Source organism: Pimephales promelas, chromosome 7, assembly GCF_988280905.1.
Source record: "Pimephales promelas chromosome 7, fPimPro1.hap1.1, whole genome shotgun sequence".
Classification (NCBI taxonomy): domain Eukaryota; kingdom Metazoa; phylum Chordata; class Actinopteri; order Cypriniformes; family Leuciscidae; genus Pimephales; species Pimephales promelas.
Window position 1 is genome coordinate 26,204,316 of NC_142775.1, and position 26,253 is coordinate 26,230,568.

Below are 26,253 nucleotides of genomic sequence, written 5' to 3' on the forward strand. Positions count from 1 at the left end.
TTAAAGCAAATAAACAAATTTCTTTATTTACAGAACTAATTTACAGTAACATGGATCTGAGATGAACACTAAATAAATATTCTACATGAATTCAAATGAGATTATTCTACAAGTGTTGTGTAAGAGCTATAGGAATAAATGTCAAGTTCAGTAATTAGTCACAGATAGTGAAGTCCATAGATAACTTCACTTTGGCTTTCACTTTGGTCACACTAAGTGACACTGAAATGAATAGTCTTAACTCGTCTCGCATGAAGGCATGATGTGTATCGTATTGTGATAAAGAAGCTATTAAAATAATGTCCCGTCACAGCTTGAGTTACAATGGCACCTAAAACAAGTATTAAACATAACAACATATATGAGCATTAGCTTAATGTTCCTCATTTAACAGCATACCTTTTTGTCTGTATGAGTGTTGAATTGATGTTTAAGTATAAACATCTAAATCATTCGTAAAAAATAATTAAATGGAATGAAAAGGTGCATGGTACCACATAATGTAAATATTCACAGATTCAGCATTTTAAATCTGAGAGCATCTTCATAAAAGTTATCTAAAAAAAAATGTAACTAAAAAATACAATAATCTCTTGAACCTTTGTAATGACAAAAGTGATTTGTAGAAAAACAGGATGCTCACAACCCCAGACATCGGTGGAATGCGAAGAGTGAGGTACTGTCTGTCGAAACACCATAACATTAGGTGAAAGGCGAACTTGTCAGGGACATTCACACTAACATTAACGCCATCAGAAGAGATGAAGATGCACCTGATTTAGCTACGACTTCGAGCAAACAAGTCACGTCATGATTGTTCAGCTATAAAATTTGTGTTTTTCAAACTAAATAAAAAACTCTGCTTGGTAAAGATGCACTAAAAGACCTAAGACCTAAAGTCTTTTAGAGTTTAAACATTGGAATGAGCCATTTTAGGCCAATTATGTTTCATTATGTTATTACAGACTTCCTGGATGTCCATGGTGCTTTCAAGCTAAGACAACATCTGAAATTTCAATGTTGAACTTGAACTTCCAGGTCACCTAACCATAGCGTAACAATACGAGTAAGGTATGGTGCCCCTAAAGGTACCTGGTGATAGAAAAATAAATAAATTAGATGGAAGAAAAATGTATTAATTTTACCTCCCATCACATAATTGTTCCACCACCTTGCCACTTTAGGGACTTCATAATAAGGGGGCATATCATAAATTGGTCTCATCCCAAGAAAGATCATTTATATTCTTTAGCATTTTTCTAACTATCCTCTCCAGATCTTTTCTGGCTCTCTGTTCTTCCTCCAAGGATTTCTTCATTTTTTTATAGTCCTGTTGGAATGGTAAAATCATGTAACCAGGCAATGTAAACTACTAAATATTATTATTTTCTACAAGATTAATTAAAATATTAAGAAAAGCTTCCTCATGCCTCACTCACCCGTTTAAGTTCTTGTACCTCATCTTTCAGAGCATAAACAACATCCACAAGGCTCCTATAGGAAACATTGGACATCATTAAATAAATCAGTGCATACTTCAATAATAATACCATAATGCTGAAGCTCTATTCAATTAATGTGCTCTTGACAACAACCTTTTTTAACAATTGTTATAAACGCTCTTCATAAGAATGGCCAAATATGCAGTCTTACTTCTCCTCCAGAAGAGTCTGACCATTACTCTTCAACTCGTCTACACTGAACTTCTCCTCCCCAGGAACTATCAGTGCTGGACTGGCATCTTTCCACTGTCCTGTTCCAAAAGAGAAGCCCCGCATATTGATTTCAGGAGGTTTAGTTCAGTTGGATTTATTGATTGGCTCAGTACAGGACCACTCTGCCTCAAAGAATGGTTTGGACTAGATCAAACTTACACAGGACTGTGAGAGAGTGAGACAGGAATTAGTCATGCAGAGAGGGATCGGATCATCCAAAATAAATAAATAAAAGCATTCAAAAAAAACAAAAAGAGCACCAAGGGTTTCCTGAAGGACGGTAAAACCACACACATACAAAACAGCCGTAAACAACAAACAACCCACTAAACGAAAATAAGAAACAAACTTGCAAAAAAAACTTTTGTTGTAAGAGATCAATTCCTGAAAGCATACAGTACAAAACAACCCAAGATTTATTCAAAATTTATATTACAACATTTGTGGTATTTTGTCATATATTTGACTCTGCATATATATATATAACAATCACATTAATAATGTCTTGGTTTCAAATCACGGAAACGGCACTGAAGCATCTCTGTTGAACAGTTTTAAGAATATCTGCCGTAAACGACCAACAAAAAGGTAGTAAATACATATTTTCTTCTCATTCTTTTTTTTAACCACAGAATAGAACTTGGTCACAAGAAATCACATTACATGAGGAATTGTACTCTGTCATTATTGAAATAATTGGCAAGTTGGTTTTCTTGTTTGTCTCAAACACGTCATACATAAAAGAGGAAAAGCATCAAACACTGAGGCTTTGACAGTCTCGAATGAATGGTGAAGAACTCTTGACTATTACCATCCACACACCTGATTTAAATGGATTCTAATAGAATTTCAATCAACATTAAATTCAACTTTTTTTCTGTAAATTTTCATACTTTTCACTATAGACACCACTATAAACTTACATGTTAGATACAAGCATACAAAAAGTCCAAAATCATTCAAAATACATTTACAAATTGAAAATAAATACATTTATATCACATAAGTATGAACAAAACGTCACCAATAATACTGTCCGTGGTGCCATCTGAGAATCATAGTTATGAATTTCATGAACACTTATTCATGAAGTTCTCTGATAAAGACCCAACTCCTCCTGTCAACAGAGCGGAATTCGAATGTTCACATTCAGTAAACAAAGTCCAAGGTAATACCAAACATTTCAGGTGAATGACAATACTCTATTTACAGACATGTTAGATGCTAGCATATTTTTTCTTTTACAGCAGAACCTGTCCTTGTTGCCTTTGGAGTGCATTGTACCTTCAACAGCATTAATAATTAAATACATCTGGGAATGAGGGAATAAGAACAACATTTTTTTTTAAAGGACACTTAAATCAATTTTGAATGCGAGGCAAACAACGTTAAAAAAAAAAAAAAAAACATTGAGTTAAGGGAGGTTGGTGGTTTTAGGTGGAGTTTAAATGTCAAGGCAACAGGGAACTGCTTTGGGAAAGTGCATATATATGGAGAAAACGATGAGGTGTGATTAATACAACACTGAGAAATAAATAAATAAAAATGAATAAAATAAATATGTATTAGAGTGACATCATTAAATACATAAATAGTTTCAAATAAATATAAAGTCATTTAAAATAAGAGGAGTGAGGGGAGATTAATTTTGGTGGGAGATGTAGGAGCTCTTACGGGAAACAGAGCCCATCCTGTAACTGTGGGCCGTCCATATACTGTCATAGTCAGAGTCCTCAGAGAGGTCTGAGGTGGCCTCGGGCCTTGAGATACTGCTACGGCGGCCCAGAGAGTCCACACTGGATTGATCCAAGACATGGTTATGCATGAGATCAGTGCCTTGCCATGCTGAAGAATCCGTCCAGTCACAGATGATGAGAAGGGGATCAAATCATATGAATGAAGGGAAGGGGGGAGGCAGGGAGAATCGCAAACGGAAGGGGAAGAGAATAAAACAAGAGGGCCGACCAAAAGAATGGACATGGGTGGGAGAACCAATAATACCGACATAGTAAATAAGTTTTATAAAGAAATGATTAAATAAAAATGAAAGGGGGGAGGGGGATAAACAAATGAACATTAAGTATGATGAGGAAAAAAGAGAGAGGATATTGTTATAAGAGATCCAAGAATAAACATGTTAAGATCAACAGACTTTAGTTTATAAAGGACTGCGGTTCTATGTTACACACGAGAAGTTGATATGAATGAGGAAAGTTTTAAAAGAAAAGAGACGGAGGTGGACGGGGTCGCATACAAGACTTACTTGAGTTCAGAGTCTGCCTGGTTTTGGCACTAGTACAGTAGGCCTCAATCACTTTCAGAATCTGAGCGTCTTCCTCCAGAGCTACAGTACCTGCACAGGTCAGAGGTTACATCAGACACATGATCTTTAGAATCTCTCGATTTCAATAACCATATCAAACCTGCCGACTTACTCTTCCTCAGTGCAAACTCCTCATCGGACGGCTTCCTCTCCGGCTTTCTTTTGGGCAGCAGCTTTTTCATTGTCTTGGGACTTTTACTGAGGTCCTGAAAATGGAAGAGGAATGGAAAGAATATGAGAGGTGAAGAGGAGACTTACAGAGCCATAACACTCAAAATAATACTGACTACAATATCAAGGGAAATAATCAACAATTATGATGTATGATGTATGTAATAATATAATATTTCCACAATATTTGTAACAGGAGGTCCAGTATGCTGCATACCTCTTTATAGCAGAGAGCTGCTGAGGGCCTGAGTGGGGGTGCTGGACGCAAGCAGCTCAGGCTCCAGGGCTTCTGGGTTTTGGGGGGCTCCAGGGGGCCCCACATCATGGTGCTGTGTGGGGCCCCATGAGAGGAGGGATGTGGTAAGGTGTGGTAGGCAGGAGCAACTGTCAGGCCCCGGCTTTCTGCATGTCTGGATGGCGTCAAAGGGTGAGACGGGAGCTGGGGGGGTAAAATTTAAGCTGACATTTAAGCTGAAGATAATTGACAGGTCGCATTTCAACCCAAAATAAAAATATAAATGTTTGTGTTACATTACGCTTGACTTTATATTGTGTAAAGCTCTTAAAGGGCTAGTTCACCCAAAAATGAAAATTCTGTCATTATTTACTCTGGTATTTCCAAACCCTGAAATATATTTTTAATGAAATCTAAGCGCTTTCAGTCTTTCCATAGACAACTTTGTAACCACCAATTTGATGCTTCAAAAAGTTAAAAGAGAGATTGTAAAACTAATCCATATGAATTGAGCAGTTTACTCAATTTATTATGAAGAGACAATCACTTTTATATTCACAAATAAACATTCACCAACTCACACATCAGTTGTGGTCAACGGAATCTCTATGAAGGTAAAAGAGTAGCAATACTTGAGAGTACGTAGATGTGAATTTGAGAACTTGTACAATGAATATTCATAGCTCCGATGTGAAAACCTGTAAAATAAAAACCTGAACTTGAACGCTGAGATGTTTCAGAGTTGAGCGTTTCAGACTTTATATTTCTGCAGTATATACCTGCAGTTCCAAATTCAGAATACAGGTTTGTGACTGTTGTCTGCGAGTGCAAATCTCAGTGTTCAGATTTTTAATTTAAAGGTTTTTACATTGGAGCTGTGCATACACGAACAAATATTTATTATACAAGTTCTCAAATTCACATCAACGTGCTCTCGAGTTTTGCTACTAATTTACCTTCATAAATCTCAAGCATGTTCACTTGACGTGTGAGAACCAATGAGGTTCTTTCCCGTATTACGAAGAACTGTTTAGCTTCTGCAAGAACCAACAAGGTCTTTTCTCACCAAATTTGGACTAAACCACTTAATTCATTTGGATTAGTTTTAAAATGAATAAAAAAAAATCTAAATTAATTTGCTTATAAAAATATCTTTATATGTGTTCCAAAAATAAACGTAAGTCTTACATGTTTTGAACAATGTGGTTGAATAAATGATGACAGAATTTTTTGGGTGGACTAACAAAACACAAGTGTGACTTTTCAAAAAGAAACACAAGTGTGTGTTGTTTTTACTTTTTTGGGAAAACTCTTCTGCATAGCAGCTATAAAAGTGCTAAATAAATTTAGTAAAATAAATAAAAACATAAGTAAATACAAATATATGTAAATAAAATACATTGTGTTATTTTGCTCTTGACTACCTTGTGTAAAGCTGTTTGCCAGTTTTACAAATTGTGTGTTTTTAAGATTTTGTACAGCCTTTTATGCACAGTGGATATAAAAGCCTTTTAATAAATAAATAAATAAATAATGTAAACTGTATACTTTTAGATATTTAAAAACTTTAATATTTATATTTATGAATATTTAAATACTATATGTTTGGTTTTCAAAGATGTGACTTTGAACAGGTGACTCACTGTATGGCAGGGAACAGCGAGGGGTTTCATGCTAGGAGCCGCCATGGTGGTGTGTTTGGTCTGTCGGTTCAGATGCTCGAGCCAGTCCTGCAGATCCTGTTTGTTATAGCAGATCACCTGAAGCCTCTCAAACATGCTTCCTATTGGGATGGACACACACAAGCACAGTCAATGAATGACTAAGAATGATAAAAACACTTGATTGTGTCTTGAACTCAAAGAAATGTGAGTCAGTTTGTCCTTACCCGAAAGCTCAAAAGCATTTTTATGAGTTTCACAGTCATCTAATGGGGTCACCGTCATCCCACTCAAAGGCAACTTGCCCTAAGAGAAACAAAGCAGGTGTATTCTTTTTGTGCTAGAGCTGCAAGTTCTATTTTAAAGGGATACTCCACCCAAAAATAAAAATTCTTTCATCATTTACTCACCCTCAAGTTGCTGCAAACCTGTATGAGTTTCTTTCTACTGCTGAACACAAAGGAAGATATTTTGAAGAACGATTGGAACTTTGCCACCATTGACTTCCAAATGGAAGTCAATGGTACCAAACAGCTGTTTGGTTCCAATCTTTCTTCAAAATATCTTCCTTTGTGTTCAGCAGAAGAAATTCAATTCATACAGGTTTGCAACAACTTGAGGGTGAGTAAAGGATGACCGAATTCTAATCTTTGGGGGGAGTATCCATTTAAAGGTCCCATGACATGAAATTTTCACTTTCTGAGTTTTTTTTTTTTTTACATTAATATGAGTCCCCTTGCTTTTCTATGGTCTTCCAGTGGCTAGAATTTTCAGTCGGTGTAAACCGAGCTTTGGCTATCTTTCTCAGCCTTTGAGAAAATGAAAGCTCAGACAGACTGATCTTGAATCCCCTCCGTATGATGTCATACGGAGGAAAGGTAACCTCCCCTTTCTCTGCTTTATCGCGAAGAGAATTTGGCTCGCCCATGAGAAAATGAGCTAGAAAGTAACAAAGCTCTTACTGTATCAACATATTTTCATTGGTGAAAGCCTTAGAGAGAGTGCAGAAACTGCATTGCAAAAAGATCTTCATTTTTGCGATCAACAGACTGTCCTCTGCTTGCTCAATGCTCATCACAGCAACATTTTATGTGATGGGAATGGATCTAAATATTTTAAAAACTTCTCACGATTTGTTAATCTCGATAGCAGTAATAGTAAAAATGTATAATAGCTGTAGTAAAAGTATTCCATTGAGTTTCACATGTGATTTGTAGCTATTTCATATGCAAGTCATGCATATGCATGTCAGCCAATCACAGCAGTGGGCAGCTACACTGAATCTCACAGCAGACACGCCCTTTCAAACAGAGCGTTCAAATCAGAGGCTAAAAATCAGGCTAGGAAAAATGCCTTTTATTTCTAAATTATGACTATTTGTGATCTAAAAAACATACTAAGATTATAAGGGCAACCCAGGAAACATTATAAAATAATACAATAACCCCATGTCAGGGTTATTAATGTGCGTGTTGAAAAGCTTGATGGTATTTTAGGGTGGAGTGGTGGAGTGAAACAATGAGATTTATTTGACTGTGCATTAATCAGCTCTGACAGCAGCTGGTTTCTGACCTGGTAGATGAAGCCACTCATCCTTGGACTGGCAGATAGGATGAGCAAAATATGAGGAAAAAGCAGAAGGTAACGCTCTTGCTTCTCCTAAAAAATAAAAAATAAAAAAATAATAACAACACAGCCATTGTAACTGAAGAACTGAATTCACAGTAGAAAAACTATTGGCATCTTGTTTTTTTGTTGTTGTTTTTTTTTTTCAAAAATCTTGATTTTTCTTGTAACAATTCAAAAGATTATTAACCCACTTGATAAACACATCACTACTTACTCTAATCTCTTAAATAACTGTAATAATAAAAGGTTTCCTGAACACTACCAATAGTCGTGTTTGCACCAACAATATTTTTAATTTAATTTTATCACAAATTGTTAAAACGCTCAAGCTATCCTGGGTGTATATGACTTTATTCTTATAGCCGAATACAATCAAAGTTCATAACTTTGTAATGACATTGAATAGTATCCAAAAAGCGCATCCATTATAAAATAATCCATTGAACTTCAGTGGGTTAAATAAATACCTTCTGAAGTGAAGTGGTGGGTTTTAGTAGGAAAAATTTCCATATTTAAAACTTTTTAAACTATAATCACTGTGTTTTTGCAATGGCCGTAGCCGTATTCACAAGTCGAGTTCTGTTCAAGTCCGATCCTCTTCTCTTATATCGAAATCCGAAATTATTTACTATAACTCCAATTGTGTTCGGCTGAAAGAAGAAAGTCATATACACCTAGGATGGATTGAGGGTGAGCAAAAAATATGGGATAAATTCAATTTTTGGGTGAACTATTTCTTTAAAAACTATTTCTTTTCACATAAATCAAATTCACACTATTAGGGGAGAATATATTGAATGAATGAATGAATGAATGAATAAAGGTTTATTCGGTTACTAAACATAAAACAGAATACATATACATCAAATTCATTACAAACAAAACAAAAAAGGTAACCGAACAGGTGTAGGCTGAAGCCGTGGCTTATTACGCCTACCCTAATATTCATCAGGTCTGTCAGCTATTGAGATCTTTGTGCTGTCTCACCTCACAACGATGGTTCTGGACCATGGCCTGGCTCATATACAGCACTGACCCCAGGGTCTTGATGTCCTCCCCCTCCCAGAGACGAATCGCCTCAGTCAGGATCTGAAGCTCAAGCTCCTTACGCTTCCGCACCTCCTGACACTGTGCCTGTAACCATGACAACACAATACATTAAGAAGGCTGGTTGTCATGGGAATGATCCACACCTAACTGCAGTGGCAAGTTAACACTCACAGAGAGATTCTTGAAAGCTGTCATACATTTCTGAATTTCTATCCTGTCTGGATGACCCTCCTGAAAGGGAAATACGACAGTGTCACATTGAGGACGATAAAAACCTCAACAGAAATCAAACAAACACTCTCTCTTCTACCTCCATGTGTCTCTCCAGTTCTTTCAGTAATGTGGGATATTTGTCCAGTCTCATGAAGGGTTTGCTGAGGCCAGAGGTTAGTGTGAGAATACCTGGTATGGATGCACCCCTTCCCTCCATGAACTCTCCAAGTTCCTCACTGCAGGCACAGAAATGAGAAGTCATCACCAGTTTTCATCTATCAAACCAGTGAATAGGTTCTCTGTGAAATCAAAACACAGTATAGATGAGTCACAGTACCTGTGATCAGTGAGAATACTGACTGCCGACGGGTGGTTGGAGCAGTAAGACACATAAAGAGACCTCATCTGGGGCATGAGATTCAGGAAGAACCCCCCGACCTTCTGCTGAAGCTCTGGAAGCCTTAATCACAGAACATTGGGAAGAATTATTACACACACTGTACTGATGTTCCTCAAATATTCTGCTCAGGGTTCAATCTAGGACATAAATCCTTAATTTCCAATATTAAAAACACATTCTGTAATTAATTCAGCCCAAAACATTTAAATTCACAGATTTAATTTCAAACCTTATTTAGTAGATACACTACCATTCAAAAGTTCGGATACAGTAAGATTTGTTTGTTTTTTTAAGAAAGAAATTAATAATTTTATTCAGCAAGGACATATCAAAGGAATGCAGTTCCAGCAAAAAATGGATGACTAGTAATTTCTTAAAACTTAATTTTGAAAAAAACAAATGTTTTAATTATTGGACCAAAAACCTCAGCATGAAATAAGCTAGAATACTGTCAAACACTTGATGGCTGCTCAGTCTTTTTTAAAAGTCTTTTTCTCTTTGAAAAGTCACGTTTTTAGCATCTGTAAAACCGTAATAATATCTAAATTATTAAACAATGAAAAACGCAGAAAAGTTGGTTAAGTCGTTCGTGACCTCAAACCTAGATTATTGTAATACTCTACTGGGTGGTTGCCCTGCACAATTAATAAACAAAACAAATGTGTTCTTACTAGAACTAAGAAGTATGACAATATCAGCCCGGTTCTGTCAAGACTGCATTGGCTGCCTATAAAACATTTTTAAAATTTTGCTAATTACTTACAAATCAGTACTTGATCTCAGTACTTGAACGAGCTCTTAGCACATTATAGACCTTCATGTCTATTGCAATCTCAAAATTCTGACCATTAATAATACCTAGAACCAAACTCTAGAATAGTCTTCCTAGCCTTGTTCAGGACACAAACACACTCTGTCAGTTTAAATCTACACTAAAAACACATCTCTTTAACCTGGCATACACAAACACATTTTCATATTTCTATAATTCACATCCATTAAAGGACTGTTAGGCTGCATAAACGAGGTCAACAAGAACACTTCCATTACTAGTGATGGGAGAAACGAACTAATTGCTTCGCGAAATGATTTCAAAACGCTTGTTACCCTTGCTGGTCAGAACAGTGTAAATGCAACAAAATCATTAGGCCAAACATGCATAAAAAAGCTATTACAAAGCCATATGAAATGTTTTATTGAAAGTAACATTTTTCAAATGCAATTAACTAATCATCTACTAAGATTTAATATTAAGTGTTCTTTTATCAGTTTTCATGGTTTGTTTTGTATGTTCCATAGATGGCTCAGCTAAACATGCCAATAAGAGACTATTAACTACTAGTAGTCCTTTTAATTATACTCATGTCTCATTAAAACAGCTACAAATGTATAAAACTGATCAGAGATCAGGAAAACACCATAGACGCTTGTTCAATGTTTTGCCGCTGGAGGGCGATCTCAGGGAATTCGCATGATTCATGGGTTCACAGATCATCACCCACAATAACCCCCACAAAAAAAAAAAAAAAAAGATTCATAAGGTTTTTTTAGCTTCATGAAGCAGTGTTTTGAAATCGCCCATCACTACTTGTTACATCGTAAGCAGACTATGCTAATATTAATCTCTCCGTTTATGCCGAGGTTACCGTAGTCAGACGTATCCTGTCGATATCCAGATAAGATGGTGGACCTGCACCTAGACACGACCACAATGCAGCCCTGATTGTCAGCAGAGATCCTGCCAACTAGACAATCCCCTGTGAAGACCTCGCCAACATGACAGCCATCGGCACTAGGGGCGTTTCCTCTGAGGAGGCAAGGGAGGCAGAGTCTCCTCAAAAAATTGGATGAGAAATCCTAATAATCCATATTATAAAAATAAAACAACGCAAATCTTACTAAAAGTGTCATTAAAAATCATAGAAATCGAATCATAGAAAGTACCACTGTCCAACAGTGACAATGACAGTAAATCCTCTTGTGCCTCCCCTGAGCCCATTGAGTTTTAACACACTCCTAAAGCGTGTGGTGGGGCTGATAGGGGTAATTAAGAATGAATGGGGGAAAGTCACGTGAAAGGAGGCAATGCCTCCATCGCGCTATTATTAGGTAGATTGGTTGATTGGTTATGGTAGGTTGATGCGATAAATCCCGCCTCTTGTTTTCAAACCCATTTGCGAATCTGTCTGAATGAACAAGACTAATTAAACAGCAAGTAAACAACTCATCCACTTAGATATCACCGCTTAATGTCACATCAAAATCAAAATTGAAATTTGACTGGACTGAAAGCATGATGTAGGGATTTTTTTAGTAAGCGATCAGCTTTGTGAAATTTAAGGTACATCTTTGTCTGTGATCAGTGTTTACCGAGCATGATAACCGATGAAAATGAGTTGACTATTAAAACGAATTTTTAGAAAGAATTAAACAGAATTTTCTCTCTATACCAATCAGTGGTGTTTATATGTATATAAACATTAAAAACTGAGGACTTGGGTGAGGACTGAGGCCTCATGTCAGAACACCACTGATTGGTACATATCCTCAGCAAAGACCACAAGAAACCGACAAGTTATCTGCACAGACCTATGACCAGCTTATCCATACTGAAGTGATGAACCCAATCATGAAGCAAAAGGAACCGGATGAAATATTTTAATGAAACAAAATATTCCACAATCTGAATTTTACTTGTGATGCAGCCTGAAAAATAATCACACCACCATGTTTGTTCTGTTCATTGGCCAGAGGAGAACTTTGAAGGTTCATGTGACACTGATGCAATGATGCTGAAAATTCAGCTTTATCACAACAGGAATAAATTAGAATGAAAAAAACAAACTATTTTTAAAATCCTACCACTGCATATTTTTGAACAGTAGTGTTCAAAGTCTTCACTACTCATTTTTGTTTTTCGCAAACTTTATATTTAAAATTTTCACTATTTTATTAAACTAGTAATATGTAGCAGTATGTTTTTATTCTTAGATCTCAGATATGTATTCTTTACAAAAAAAAATAAACCACTTACTTTCCTTAACAGGTATAAACGTACTCCGTTACTTGCGTAACCTTGGTTTCCTGAAATACGGGAACGAGTACTCAAACAGGAATAAGTCAAAACTTACACACAACAGATGTAGAGATAACAAGACTGGAAAATACTACACGAGTTTTTCAGCAAAAATGTTTGGGTTTCCTTTTGATACTTTATGTTATGGGGAAAACTCTTTTTTCTCCGAATTCTGAAGCCTTTTTAATCACACAGTGAAACTGTACGCCATTGGTTCGTACAGAGTAATAAAACGAACCAATGGCGAGACAGCAGAGTTGCACGACCCTATGGCAGAGAAGCCCGCCAGAGTGCGCCAATTTGGGCGTGGAATCTGGCTATAAAGCAGGTGATCTGGCATAGGATACTCAGATTAAATTCAACTAAAGCGACAAACTGAGAGCGAAGAGGAATAATCTCTGCCTTCCCGAAGATCTCTCATATTTTGTGAACCATGTGGGGGTGAAGCATCCACTCCTCTGAGGGGACATTGCTTCGAGATAGCATGTCTGCCCCTTGGTTCGCCCGGCAATCAGGATTCCTCACTGGGGGACAGTGAGCTCATGGCGAAATTGACCCAGAGTCAATTGACCTTGCCTCCAGTACTCCAAGGCACTCCAAGTGGCTAAGGAGCGCAGATCTGTGATCGTTTAACTCTGCCTCCGACTGGGCCTAAACAAGCCAGATTGTCAAGATAGTTCAAAATGCGGATTCCCATCTGTCTCAGAGGGGAGAGGGCCGCATCCATGCACTCATGAAAGGCCGAACAGCAGACAGACCGAACAGCAGGACCGTATACGGAAATGCCACTCACCTGAAGGCGAATCTGAAGAACCGACTGTGATGGGAGGCTATCTGGATGTGAAAGTATGTGTCTTTCAGGTAATCATCCTGAACGCAATTCAGGCATCTGAGCCCAAAGATGGGTCTGAGTCCACCATCTTTTTTTTGGGGACGAGGAAATAAAGGCTGTAAAAGCCTAACTCGCTCTGTCCTTGCGACACTGTTTCTATGGCTCCTTTCATCAGTAAATTCATCACCTGGGTATTCATCTTACTGAGGTGGGAACCATACCGCTGAAGAGCGGGGGGATCTGTGAGCGAATTGTAGATCATAACCTTGTTTTACTATCCCCAAAACCCATTCTGACACTCAGGGGATGGCCTCCCAGGCATTGGCCTGAGTGGCAAGAGGTTCTATTAGGTCGAGCGACAGGCCGTTGTGCAGGGGCTTGGGGCTTGTGGTAAGTGGAGAAGGAAAAGTGAAGGAGTCTTTTGAGTATGTTTGTGTTCATTATCACACAATGTGTATTGTGTTAAAGTGTTAAACCATTGTGCATAAGTTTCGACTTATTCCTGTTTGAGCTCTTAAACACTAGAAGTCAATGTAAACATTAGACAACTCTAGTGATACTCAAATCCTCTTAAAGGGATAGTCACCCAAAAATTAATATTTTGTCATCATTTACTCACCCTCATGTTGTCCCATGTTGGTAACCAGACAGTTGAAGGAACCCATTGACTTCCATAGGGGGGGGAAAAAATACTATGGAAGTCGATGGCTACCGTCATTCTTTAAAATATCTTCTTTTGTGTTCAACAGAAGAAAGCCACTCATATGGTTTTGGAACAAATTGAGGGTGAGTAAATGATGACAAAAAAATATTTTTGGGTCAACCTTCCCTTTAATGGACCTCAGGTTTACGTTACCGCCCAGGACTATTTTCATCATCTAGAAGACGAAACTCAATACATTTGATTGACTCTCAGTTTCACTAAGTGCTTAGTCCCTCCTGTCGTAAATGACTCAGTGGCTATTAAGAGAGTCCAGGAATCACACGGCTGTTCACGGTTAGAATGAAACTCACTTGGTGCAGTCCTCCAATGACTGGACCAGAGTCTGCTGGAAAGTGCTGATTTCCTCTAGGTTCCCAAGAATGACACTCACATCTGAGGTGCTCAGTCTATGAGAAACGATGAGAAAAGTCAATGCTTAAACATTAAGTCTGTACTTCAATCGAATAATGAAAAAAACTTCAATGGGATTGGTTAAATGTTTTAATCACAAATATTTTCTTAATCACAGTTGATTAACACACTAATGCTCGGTTTCAAAAACAAGGCTTAACTTGCACTGATATATCTTAAAATATGTCAGTACCATTGTTTTAACTCAAAATGCACATCAGTAATGTTTTATGTCTAAGCCATGTTTATAAAAGCTATTTAAATGTCCTAATTTTATCTTCAAAACTAGCCGTAAAATTGGCAGCCCTAGTCAGAGAAGAAAGAATAATGTTCATTTTAAACCTAAATTGATTGTGTTATTTGTAGGATAGCAAGTGTTTTACTTTTCTGTCATCTGTAAAGGTCTCAGGTAGTTGGCCAAAAGGTTCTGGAGCTCCTTTGAATACTCTGTTTCAGTTTCTAAAATGTTCTGTAGCACCTGAAGACAAACAAACAGATATTTTTAACACAATGATAACTAATCAGCTGCGCTCATTCACAAATCAACTGAGTCTGATTACTGTTGTTTATGCACAAAACCTACTAAATTATGATAATCAACCTGGTGATGACACTACAAAAGGATATTTGATTAAAATGTACTTACCAGGTTGTAGTAGGTTTTACTGATGGCTGTGGTATCAAAACCTTTGGGGGGGCTTTTAAGAGTTCCAGATTTAGGGGACACTGGTTTGTCTGTAAGGCCACATGGATGTTTTAATAAATGTGCACTGTGGAGTGATGTGCTAGAGAAGACCGTGTTTATATATATATATAATATAATATATATATATATATATATATATATATATAATGGTCTACAGCAAACTGGCAAACTGAGACATACCTGACCCTTTGATCTCTTTGACATAATTGCTTGGAAACCAGCCTGTCTTGCCATTGAAGGATCCTTCCCACCAGCCCCCCTCTTCTGTGCGGGTAACATTGATAATGTCACCCTTGCTGAAAGAAAGCTCATCCTCATTGGTCTGCTGGAAATTGAAGCGAGCTTTAACCACTAACTGAGCGTTACTGTTCTCTGTCATGTCCTATAAGAGAGAGAGAGAGAGTACTTGTGTTTACATACAGCTTCATGAATCAGAAAATCAAAACTGACCCATTTACATTAATAAATGTTTGCACAAGACAGAGTTTCAGGGCACTGCTTCTAAAACCAATATGTTAAGTTACAAACATCAAAAGAAAGATATCTTTGCCTTTGAAACTCATCTAAAATATATGCCAACATAACAAGCTTCTCACATGGACAGTTTTATACACTACTGGTCAAAAGTTTGGTGTGTCAGTAAGAATTTTTATTAAAGAAATTAATACTTTTATTCAGCAAGGATGCATTAAATGTATCAAAAGTGAAATATTTTTTAAATAAATGCTTGGAGTATTTGATAACAATAAAGAATGAGAAATGCTAACATGAGAAATGCTAAGCAGTTTAGTTTACTATGAAACACTACAAATAATGCACATCTGCTCATTACTCAATCAAAATACACTTTAGATCACAGTCTGAAGTTATTACACGCAATCGATGATGGTTTCTGTGTAGTACCAAACTTTATTTATATTAATTTACTGTTGTATGTTGTGCAGCAGATGAGGTTAAAGCCAAATGGGAAAACCTACAAGAAAAAACATTTTGTGTTCAGTATGAAAGCTCCGTTTGTCTGCGATTCATTTAGCTTTAAAGTGTCACGCTCAGTATGAGAGCCTTAAGAGACTTCTTTAAAAAAGCATTGAAAAACTTTGGAACAGTGGTGCAGATGTTATGCAGATATTTCCATTGTGATCTGGTAAGGTTGGTTGAGAAGTCTCACCCCAAAGTTACTCACAAGGCTGCAGAACTGGTTATGGAGCAATTTAGAAGATCGTCCCAGTGAAGACTGGGAGGCCAGCGATTCGAAGGATTTGATCCGGTGGGCGGAAGAGTGTCGCGTACATACAGAGTCGCTGCCAATGCCAATATCTACACCAACACAGAGAACACAAAAGAGAGTAACAACCACTGGGAACATCTGTAACAGTGCCACACATTATTATAGGAGCAAATTCAGAACTTTGAACACATTTCAAACTGTTAATAACTCTGTACTTTGGGATTTACATTTAAAATGTTTTTTTTTTTAAGAAACACTATGTAACTTTTTGTTCAAAATTAACAAAGTTATACATCAAAACCTCTTACAAAACGTATTTGTTTCTTACCCTGATTAATGGTTTATTAGGAAAAGTTCAGAGTTCAATGTCAAGCATTATATATTGTGAAGTGTAATTTTATTATGGTTTTTGTAGCACAGTGCTGGAGTTTATTTTCCAGGAAGTATCGCGTGTCTAATAATAGGTAAAGCTACAGTAACGTCTCCAGCTAGTCACCTTGAGATCCCTTCCATCTAAACTGGTTATATCTCTTAAGCTTAGTAGTAAATGTTTTATGAGCAGTAGGATTACCATATTCATCCGCAGTCATGCAGAGCCAAAGCACAACCAAAACAATGTTCTTCAGCAAAATGCATATGGTTTTATTTTTTAACCACTAGTGGGCCAAAAATTACATAGTGTACCTTTATAAGAATAATGTTTTAAGATACTAGACTTACCTGCAGTCACTTTATTGAGGGCAACCAGTGTCGTGAGGACTCTACTGAAGTTGTAGCCCTGAAGCAGGTCACCAGCCTCAAATGGCTATAGAGAGAGAAAAACAATATAAAACATCATTAATCTAGACCACCTACAAGTCAGTTAAAACAGTGAAAGAGCCATATAGGACTCTAGCCTATTTCAATCATTCAAAAATGTAAATTCTGTATGTCTTATGGGTTTGGAACAACATGAGGGTGAGTAAATAATGACAATTTTCATTTTTGGGTGAACCTTCTTTTGTCTCTCATTCTTGATCTCCAGTAGCTCACAATGCGCATGTTACGTTGGGTGAAATGGTAAACATCATTATGTGCTACACTGTAGCAACAACAGAAAGGTTCCCAATTTGAATCCAAAGGATCTGTAGCCTGTCTTTAAACCACAGCAATTACGTAGATTGTATTTGTGCCGACCTGCATGACTTAGGCAGTGGGCAACTGGCATGTTTGCTCTCTAGTCCAATACATCAGGCTTTGCTTACCATGATCTTATGGGAGTGACAGGTTGTATATATAATGTGCATAATTTAGACCCCCTGCAGTTTGCTTATATTGCTTATATAATTTAGACCCCCTGCAGTTTGCTTATAAGACAGCTAGGGGCACTGATGATGCAACTTTAACCCTATGCAATTTAGTGTCCGCATTTTGCAGCATTAGAACTGTTTGATTGACAGTTATGTGTACTTCTGTGAATGGACAGTGGCTGTGTGCATGTGAACTTCAGTGGGAGTAAAATTTCAGCTTCCACTTTACTTTCCGCTCTGATTACAGTTTATGCCCTGAGAGAAGTAAAAACAAATGTGTGTGTGTGTGTGTGTGTGTGTGTGTGTGTGTGTGTGTGTGTGTGTGTGTGTGTGTGTGTGTGTGTGTGTGTGTGTGTGTGTGTGTGTGTGTGTGTGTGTGTGTGTATGTGTATGAGTGGACATCGACAATGCATCATCTTGAGCGCATTGGCTTTCAAAGCAATGCTGCTCCTTCAGTGCTTTAATACATCACTATCTCTTTGGAAAATAATGTCCTACTTCTAAACCTAACATATAAGGATATCCAAATGGTTTTATGGAAATTATTTTATGTTCTCCTAAAATTCCATGGAAAATGTCATTTCAGAATTAAATTAAAAAACAAATCACACCTGGACCAGACTTAAAAAGCAGTTTCAGAAACAAGTTTACGAAGTTTGGGGACAGTAAGATGAAAAAAAAAAAAGAGAAACTAAATCTTATTCAGCAAGGATTCAATATATCAAAAGTGACATTTTTAATGTTACAAAAGATTTATATTTCAAATAAACTCTTTTGAAAGTAAACTCTATGTTCTTTTGAAATCCTGAAATATATCACTGTTTCCAAAAAACTATGATAATAAAAAAATCTATTCTATCATTCTATCATAATGCAAAATAAACAAATACAAATGAATACAGAAAATGTATTAAAATCTTTCATATTTAACTTAAAGAGGTCATCGGATGTAAAATTCATTTTTATATGGTGTTTGCATATAAATGTGTCTTTGCAGTGTGTGGACACAACCACCACAATAAAATTGGTTTAGGCTGTACATAAATATAATTCCAGTGAAAACACTACGATTTATAATTCCAGTGAAAACAATACGATCAATACGAATACAATACTTATGTGGAGTGATTCAATATGTGAAATCAAATATTTAAAAAAAACAAAAAAACAATAGGAGTTGCATGATGGACTCCTAAGAAAATAGACTGCAGATCTGAAAATGTCATCATGTAGTTAAGCTTGAGATCACATCACATCTGAATGGGCTCAGGCAATGCTCGGTGAAGCAGCTTCAGAAGAGGCTGTTCAGAGTAAACTGGACACTGAGCAAGTTAGTGAAAATCCCCCAAACAACAAATTTAGAGCAAAGGTAATAAGCTTTCATCCCGTGAGGTCAAAATAGTCCTACTTTGATACTAAAAAGTGCCAATCAAACTCTCAGAAGATTAAAAAAGCCTTTTTTCAATCAGGCCTATAGTTGAATCATATCATGTAAATGATGTAAATCATGGGATGAGGGATGTCATCTGGGAATGTGCACACAAATCATGGCTGGAATGGCAGACATTCCTGAGGCATAATGACAATAACATGTCCTTGCAATTTCTGTGACAAGTGCTCACAGATGTAATAGTTTCACATAAAATCCTATAAATAAGTGTTTACTAACAGCTTATTTCTATTCCAAAATTTGCTTGTGACGCTGCACTGTGATGCTGTGATGACAGGGTTGATCCCCAATAGAGCCTTGGGCATTGGAATGTCAACCGGACACCTTTTAACAGGTCAGAGAGAAGCAAATTACTTTTACAGGGGTGTAACAACAAACACAAAAAGCAAGAACACTCAATATGAGAAAACTCAATTAAGCACAAGGTGATTATTGATTAAGGTGAAATTGATTCCATGGATGTTAAAGGTTCTTCATGAAACAATGGATGCCAATAACCTTTATTTTGAAGAATATGTATGCAAACAAACCCTTAGATTAATTCATTAACACAATCACTGGCAGTATATTTACATCTCTAGACATTTTCATACCTAGATAATGGTGCAGAAGCGATCTTAGATTTACAATCACAATGACACACAAGACACAAACATTATTCACAAAGATGGAGCATGATACTGAGTTTGAGAAAAGGTTATAAGAAATTGTCAGCAGGCTACATGGTTAGATAATGCTTTTGACATTATGCGTCTACCAAGAGCTCCATATGTGACGTGGGCCTCAACCTCACCACATCTAGATACACTTGACAATACATTAGTGTTGCCCTGAACCATCTGTTCCTTAATAAATGCGCATAGATCAAAATCCTACTAGCCCTTTGTATGTCTTTCTGTGCATATCTGTGTCAGAACTGGCATGTTAATAGCCATTTTAACTAATCAAGCCATAAACCGTCTACCCATTGTGGACAGAAAAAAAAAAAAACATTTAGTAGGAAAAAAAAGACAGTATTTCAGATATAGCCTATTTTTATTCACATTATAATACAATCAATACTACATATTATAAACAGCTTTAGAATAAACAAATACAACAAAATAATTTAAATTAACTGAATATAGAGCATGGGCCAAAAAAATCTGTACATTAATATGCGTCTTCAATATATTGGGGGTTAGGCCTAACGTTACTTGGCGTTAAAAAGTTTTTTAAACGCATTATAAAAGTCATTTCTGCTAAACTTAACCAAGCAGAAAACAAAGCTTCTATCAAAGAATTTATAGCAATAACTCAAATTCATACACTCAATTGAAACTGTACGACAAACTGCCGTTACATGAATGGACAAAGCAACGCCATTCATATCTGACAGAGCGAACACTATCGATGCTGTAGTGCACAACATCGCCCACAAAATCTAGATATTTTGTTGACAATGCGGTACAATAACCCGTACAATAACCCCAAAATAAACCCTAGGGACATTTTCAGAACATTACAAAGCTTTTGTCCCATCAGACTACGGCAAAGAATCTATGTGCAGGGAGGCATGATCTCATTCACACCGGTCCAGAGTTGCGTCTCCTCTGTCTAATGCACGTTTCTTTTGTTGATTGTTTTCATTGTGGCGCCAATGCAGCAACATACAGTACAGTCAAAATACCATAGAAAAACAAACTTACCTCGACGCGAAACACCGCGCAGCCCTTCAGAAACTCCGTGATGTTGCTCAAGCACTCGCTGTTGTTCTTGGGATCTTGAAAGATCTGAGGAAAACGGAAAGAGTGGTGGCAAAGTGTGAACGCTTTGAGAGTGAAGGATTGGCTCAGGTAGCTATCCGGCACGAGAATCCACGGGCTAACTGAGTCTGACTGACTACAACTACATCGCGAGTTAGCACCGTGGAGGCTTGGACAGCAGGAGAAGGAAGTGACGTTTTCAGATGGACACCGAACGAACACAATGGGACAAACGGGACGTGAACAACACACCCCTGTCTCCTACTTTGGCGGGGGAAATCAAAACCGATCCGTCGTTCAGATCAGGTATTTTGAGAGGTAAAAGAGGATAATGTAAATCAAAACATTCTTACAACAGTTAAAACATCACATTTTTGGTTGGGTTCGGGGCGGGTGGTTGATTCAAAATCAACGAAACCTCAGAAATTCAGAATTAATGTCAGTCATGGGATGTGTATACAGCAGCAAGAAAGCATGTTGTCAAGTGTTGTGAGCAACTCACTAGACCAGCATAAGTTGCAAAAGGGATACACGTGGTGGATTGCCACTGAAATGTGTCTGGACTGGGGTCAAACCAGATGGAATGAAGTCAATATGTTCTGTAATTGTAAAAATGGTTGAATAAAATACTCGAAGGACCATTTTTGCACTGACTGGTTGTCACCATGTTGTTGAGACCTTCTTGACAATAGGTACCCTTTTGAAAATAGCTTGAATGTGTTACCTCAAAACATTTCTCCTGGTGTTACTGTTTTTCGAGTTCTTTCGCTCCATTTTGTAAGTTCCCTGGAGACCTTATGCCCAGAGGTTCTCCAGAGGGTTCCACCAGTGTGGCAATCTGTTTCTTTTCATTTGTACAGTGCAAATTTATCAGATTGGGCCACAGGGAGTGGACGCAATCCTTGTTAATATTTTTCATGGAAAGCGTCTGCCAACCCACCCATTATTTATGTGAAATAATAATGATATGAATAGCCTACAGAAGAATGCAGTGCAATATCTTTAGTTTAAGCCTGTAGTGTCTAAACCCTCTTTTAGGGCCCTTTCTTTGTGTTTTATTTTGTTTCCCTAAATCGATTAGCATGCAAATAACACATTTATTTCTTTATAACAAATTGTAGTTTTATTTAACAATTACATGTGAATTTACAGTTAGACTTACTAACCCTCGTACCTTCAAAACACAAATTAAGATATATTTTTTTAAACCAAAGAATTCTTAAGACACGGTGCGTAGTGTGTAATTCAACTTAAAAGGTACAACTAATATATTATATAGACTCATTACATTCAAAGTGAAATATTTCAATTGATGATGATAATGATGATTATGGCTTACAGCTATATGAAAACCTTTTCACAATATTCTAATTTTGAATTTGGGGATTTCATTAGCTGTAAGCCTTAATCATCAAAAATAACAAATAAAGGCTTATCTCACTATGCACGTAATGAGTCTATTTAATTTATTAGTTTCACCTTTTAAGTTGAATTACTGAAATACATGAACTTGCACAATATTCAAATTGTTCGAGTTTCACCTGTACATATTGCATTGTAAATACACAGTTGATTTGATAACTCGCATAATAATATAAACAAACATTTTTTGTTAATAGACAACTTTTTCTGGATGTCTATTTTAATTTCCCTACAGCAAACATTCAGGCATCTCCAGAAGGAATGCATGTTGCCACTGTTTAAAATTAAAAAGTTGTATTTCTTATAATATAATTCCATAAAATTCATTGTGGAACATTACAAATGTCATAGATTATATAGCCACTAAGCACACATTAAATTATAGGCCTATCTATTTAGATCAGTGTCTCTTATTAGACTCTTATTACTTTTTTTTTTTTTTTTTGCTACAGTCACAAACAAATACTAAATACACATCTGTGGATCTTCCTCAACTGTCATAAGTTTTGGTTTATCTTGCTCTGACCAATGTTACTTATACTGACACCTACCGGCGTGCATACAGCAGCATGCAAAAATAAAGGTTTACAGTAATGGATGTGACTGTTAATGCGGTATTCGTAGTGACCCATGATATATTTATTCTGTGTTTTTTCTATGGACAGATTGCGTGATCAACAAAATATCATACTACTGGTATATTACATAAAATTCAGCACCATGCATGTGCCACTAAAATACAGGTGTGCCACAAACTGACTACATTTTTTAAAACATTACTGATTTGTAAATATGTTTAGTTTATTTATTTATATACAGTATATATACAGTATATATACAGTATATATATATATATATATATATATATATATATATATATATATAATTTGGATATTTATTTAAGATTTTGTGCCACAATTATGACAGTATAACTCCTCAACTCATCTGTCAGTCACTGGAGGTGCCACAACATTTGGCGACATGTTCCACAACATTGGAAGTAGAAGTTATAGTGAAAAAAAAAAAAAAAAAAAAAACATACATTTACCAGTACCCTCCCATCAGGACAGAAGTGGTTGAAAGTGGACAAAAGAGACGGATTATGTAACCAGGTATGTGTCCCTCATATACTTGTGAACCGATCGACCAAAACACATTTTAATGCCAGGTTAAAACACATCTTAATACCAGGGCCTTAGACGGCAAAGAGCAACAGTAAGAGTTTTAAGTTATTGTTAAGGCAACTGTCTAGATTGCAAGTTGATTTACTGAAAGATGTTCACAATCAGCAAATCAAATTGCAATGTCTATAAATCTTTCCTTCTTTGCAGTGTCATCCTATTAAGAGCTGCAAAGGATACCTAAGACGGTAATGGATACTTTTAAATCAGGGAGCCTAACAGCTGAAGCAAGGATATATTTATGTGTTGTAGTGAATTGTATAGATAATTTATGTTTGAATACCTTCAAGTGTTCTTTAAAAAGGTTTATGTTCTTTAGAGCTACAAAATGGAGTAACAAATCTAGAAATGGCAGTAACTGCATGATCATTGCAGTCCAAGTCTGAGACAAATCTGCCCTGAAAGAGTTAAACAGTCTTGTTCTCATTATTGCTCAGAGGATTGACCAGAAGAACCAAGTGTCTAAGATAATTTTGTTCAATTATTGATCAGTTTTATATTTTGATAGTCGCAAATACTGTGATAGATATTTGGATCATTATGTACTGATGATAATAAAGGCAGTGACATGAATAACACAAGTAATATAAATATATGTATATGTAACCCCTCAGAGTGAGAGAGGAGTGAGGTTTACTCGCATAGAGATTACTAGCTGGAAAGTCCCTACAGAAACATGATAATGTTGCCTGCACACTAGCGAAGAGTCAAGTGCACTAATATTTATTTTTCCACTTTAAATATACAAACTTTAGATTTTATTTTATTCCCTCTTGCCAGGAAATACACCTGCTATAAACATCCTATTATGCTCACAGTCAGAGTGTAAAATTTGGTAAGCAAACCAGATGGAGCTTCAAAAGAGGTTATTGCTGCTGTCATAGTCATTGTCAGAGAGCTGACCCTGAATATGACTGATTTCTTAAAACGCACCCCCCTCTGTATACCAAACCAAGAAGGACAGAGTCCATGCATTATTTATGGATAAGATGAACTGCTTTAGAAAACAAGATGAATATAATTATAGGCTACTTGAGTCCTTATGTCCTGACTACCTAAGATTAATTATAAAAAAAAAAAAGAATACATTTGAAATCTGTACCTTCTGAGAGGCCTTACAGGCATATTAAATCACTATATATTTGCATTTGCCCCCATTTTATTTAGTGGAATATTTTGTTTTTACTCTCTGATACTATGAACTGTTTTTAATTAATTGTGTGATTTAATGTCATTGCATTATTTTTACTTTTGTGCACTTTATTTGAGATAAGAAAAAAAAAACGTGTGTTGAACTATAGTTGAATGAATGGCATTTGGTACCATTTGGTTTTCTGAATTGCATTGCATTGGAAAGAAGCAGACGCTTATGTGAATAAAAAAAATAAATAAAAAAAAAACACTGCTTCTTCAAATATAACCTACTACTCTATGTCAATTAACTGTCAATGGCGGCCAATTTCCCGTATAAGCAATATAAACAGGGATTCATAGCTAGCCTTGATAACACTAGATGCTATTCACAGCCATATAATGCGATTTGCACGCGCTTATCCTCAGATTTCCATTACAGACTGTGTTCTTACACACAGTCGGTTAATGTTTTACTGATTTCCAGTGAAATATGACAGTCAAAGGCAAACGTTTAGTTTAGTATAAATCTCACAATAAAATCGACGACTGACAATGTTGTTGCCCGGAGCAACAGCAGCACTAGCGCCCTGAACGCCACAACCGACCTGCTGCATGGGATGCGTTTACATTCATATATTACATTCATAAATCTGTTTTGGCTTACAAAATATACACTATATTGGCCACTTGTGCGATAACACATATCCACGCGTGTGTAGAGTGAAGATTACAGGTAAAATGAACACTGAAACACGGTGCGCCAAAGGGAGGATGCGCGCTTACTTTATCAGTAGTGCCTGGACGTAGCCGCTCCAGCAGCCTACACAGGACAACCCCATCCTTTAGCGAAGACTGCAGAAATCCATCGGGGTCCGAAATGGTCTTTTTTGGTGATTCCAAAACCCCGAGCGTAATGAGCCAAGTAACCGTTTGTTCCGCTGGATTCATGGCCACACCAGCAAGGTCGATGCTCTTAGAAATATGATTGTAATTGGGGGGGGGGGGGGGGGGGGGTAGGCTGTCTATTACCAACCAGTCGTTGAACTGGGAACCATTTTCTCTAAAACGTTTTATTTGTGAGATGGCGCATTATATGGCGCTCCATGGAGATGAGTGCTATCGCTTCGCTCCCATTTCCTTTACGACAAGCTGTCAAACGCCTTTCACTGGAATACAGTCAGCGCACAAAAACCTGCATCTTCCGGCAGATGACATCACAGCACAGACAGCTGTTTGTGACCAGTCTGCTTCGGATCCTGCTTTGCATGTGGACTGCATTCATCTGCTCTTTGCATGACAAATGTGTCATAATAACAGAGAGATCTTGAGTGCATTTGTTAGGAGACCTATAATGAGAGATTAGAGAGAGAGGCCGTTTCAATGAAAGGATATTGTAAAATAGTCCACGGTGTGAGGGTAAAAGCATGAGCACTAGCAGCCTATGTATATGTATTATTATTATTTTATTATTATTATTATTATTTATTTATTTTGAGATGTTAAAAATGCAATATGCTACCCCGTTATTAGACAGGTTATATGTTGTCTGTTGTTAATGTTTTTTTTCAGACTAGTGCATTTCTTATGTGATCCGCAGGGTGGCGTCCTTTGAACATTTGAAACTGGTTTCTTTGGTCTGCTGAAACACATCAAAACCAGCCTAAAACGGTTTTAAGATC

The 26,253-nt window shown here is 36.8% G+C and overlaps 1 protein-coding gene across 6 annotated transcripts; it reads right to left on the reverse strand.

The window, feature by feature from the left end:
• On the reverse strand, positions 1–25,816 carry arhgef7a (Rho guanine nucleotide exchange factor 7a). 6 transcript variants are annotated; one of them, XM_039655919.2, is made up of 22 exons: positions 25,358–25,816; positions 20,781–20,864; positions 17,074–17,158; positions 16,309–16,442; positions 15,306–15,507; positions 15,066–15,154; positions 14,803–14,897; positions 14,320–14,415; positions 9,335–9,457; positions 9,095–9,233; positions 8,956–9,015; positions 8,722–8,868; positions 7,678–7,764; positions 6,333–6,411; positions 6,088–6,227; positions 4,427–4,648; positions 4,151–4,244; positions 3,979–4,068; positions 3,390–3,560; positions 1,654–1,753; positions 1,440–1,494; positions 1–1,330 (listed from the first exon to the last, which is right to left on the reverse strand). In XM_039655919.2, the coding sequence occupies exons 1-22, from the start codon at positions 25,520–25,522 to the stop codon at positions 1,208–1,210; spliced, it is 2,580 nt and encodes an 859-aa protein (XP_039511853.2). In that variant the 5' UTR covers positions 25,523–25,816; the 3' UTR covers positions 1–1,207. The 6 variants fall into 6 exon arrangements, with proteins under 6 accessions (XP_039511853.2, XP_039511852.2, XP_039511848.2 ...); XM_039655918.2 differs by having other exon boundaries at positions 16,294–16,442; XM_039655914.2 differs by lacking the exon at positions 3,390–3,560 and having other exon boundaries at positions 16,294–16,442.
• Between the last annotated feature and the right edge of the window lie 437 nt (positions 25,817–26,253).

Bases quoted from the DNA above. Each gene is read 5' to 3' on its own strand.
- arhgef7a (XM_039655918.2), bottom strand. From the start codon at position 25,522: ATGAATCCAGCGGAACAAACGGTTACTTGGCTCATTACGCTCGGGGTT. The intron at 9,234-9,334 runs GTACTGTGACTC...CTGTGCCTGCAG, and splicing joins AGTATTCTCACTGATCACAG to TGAGGAACTTGGAGAGTTCA. The intron at 9,016-9,094 runs GTAGAAGAGAGA...TTTCCCTTTCAG, and splicing joins AACTGGAGAGACACATGGAG to GAGGGTCATCCAGACAGGAT.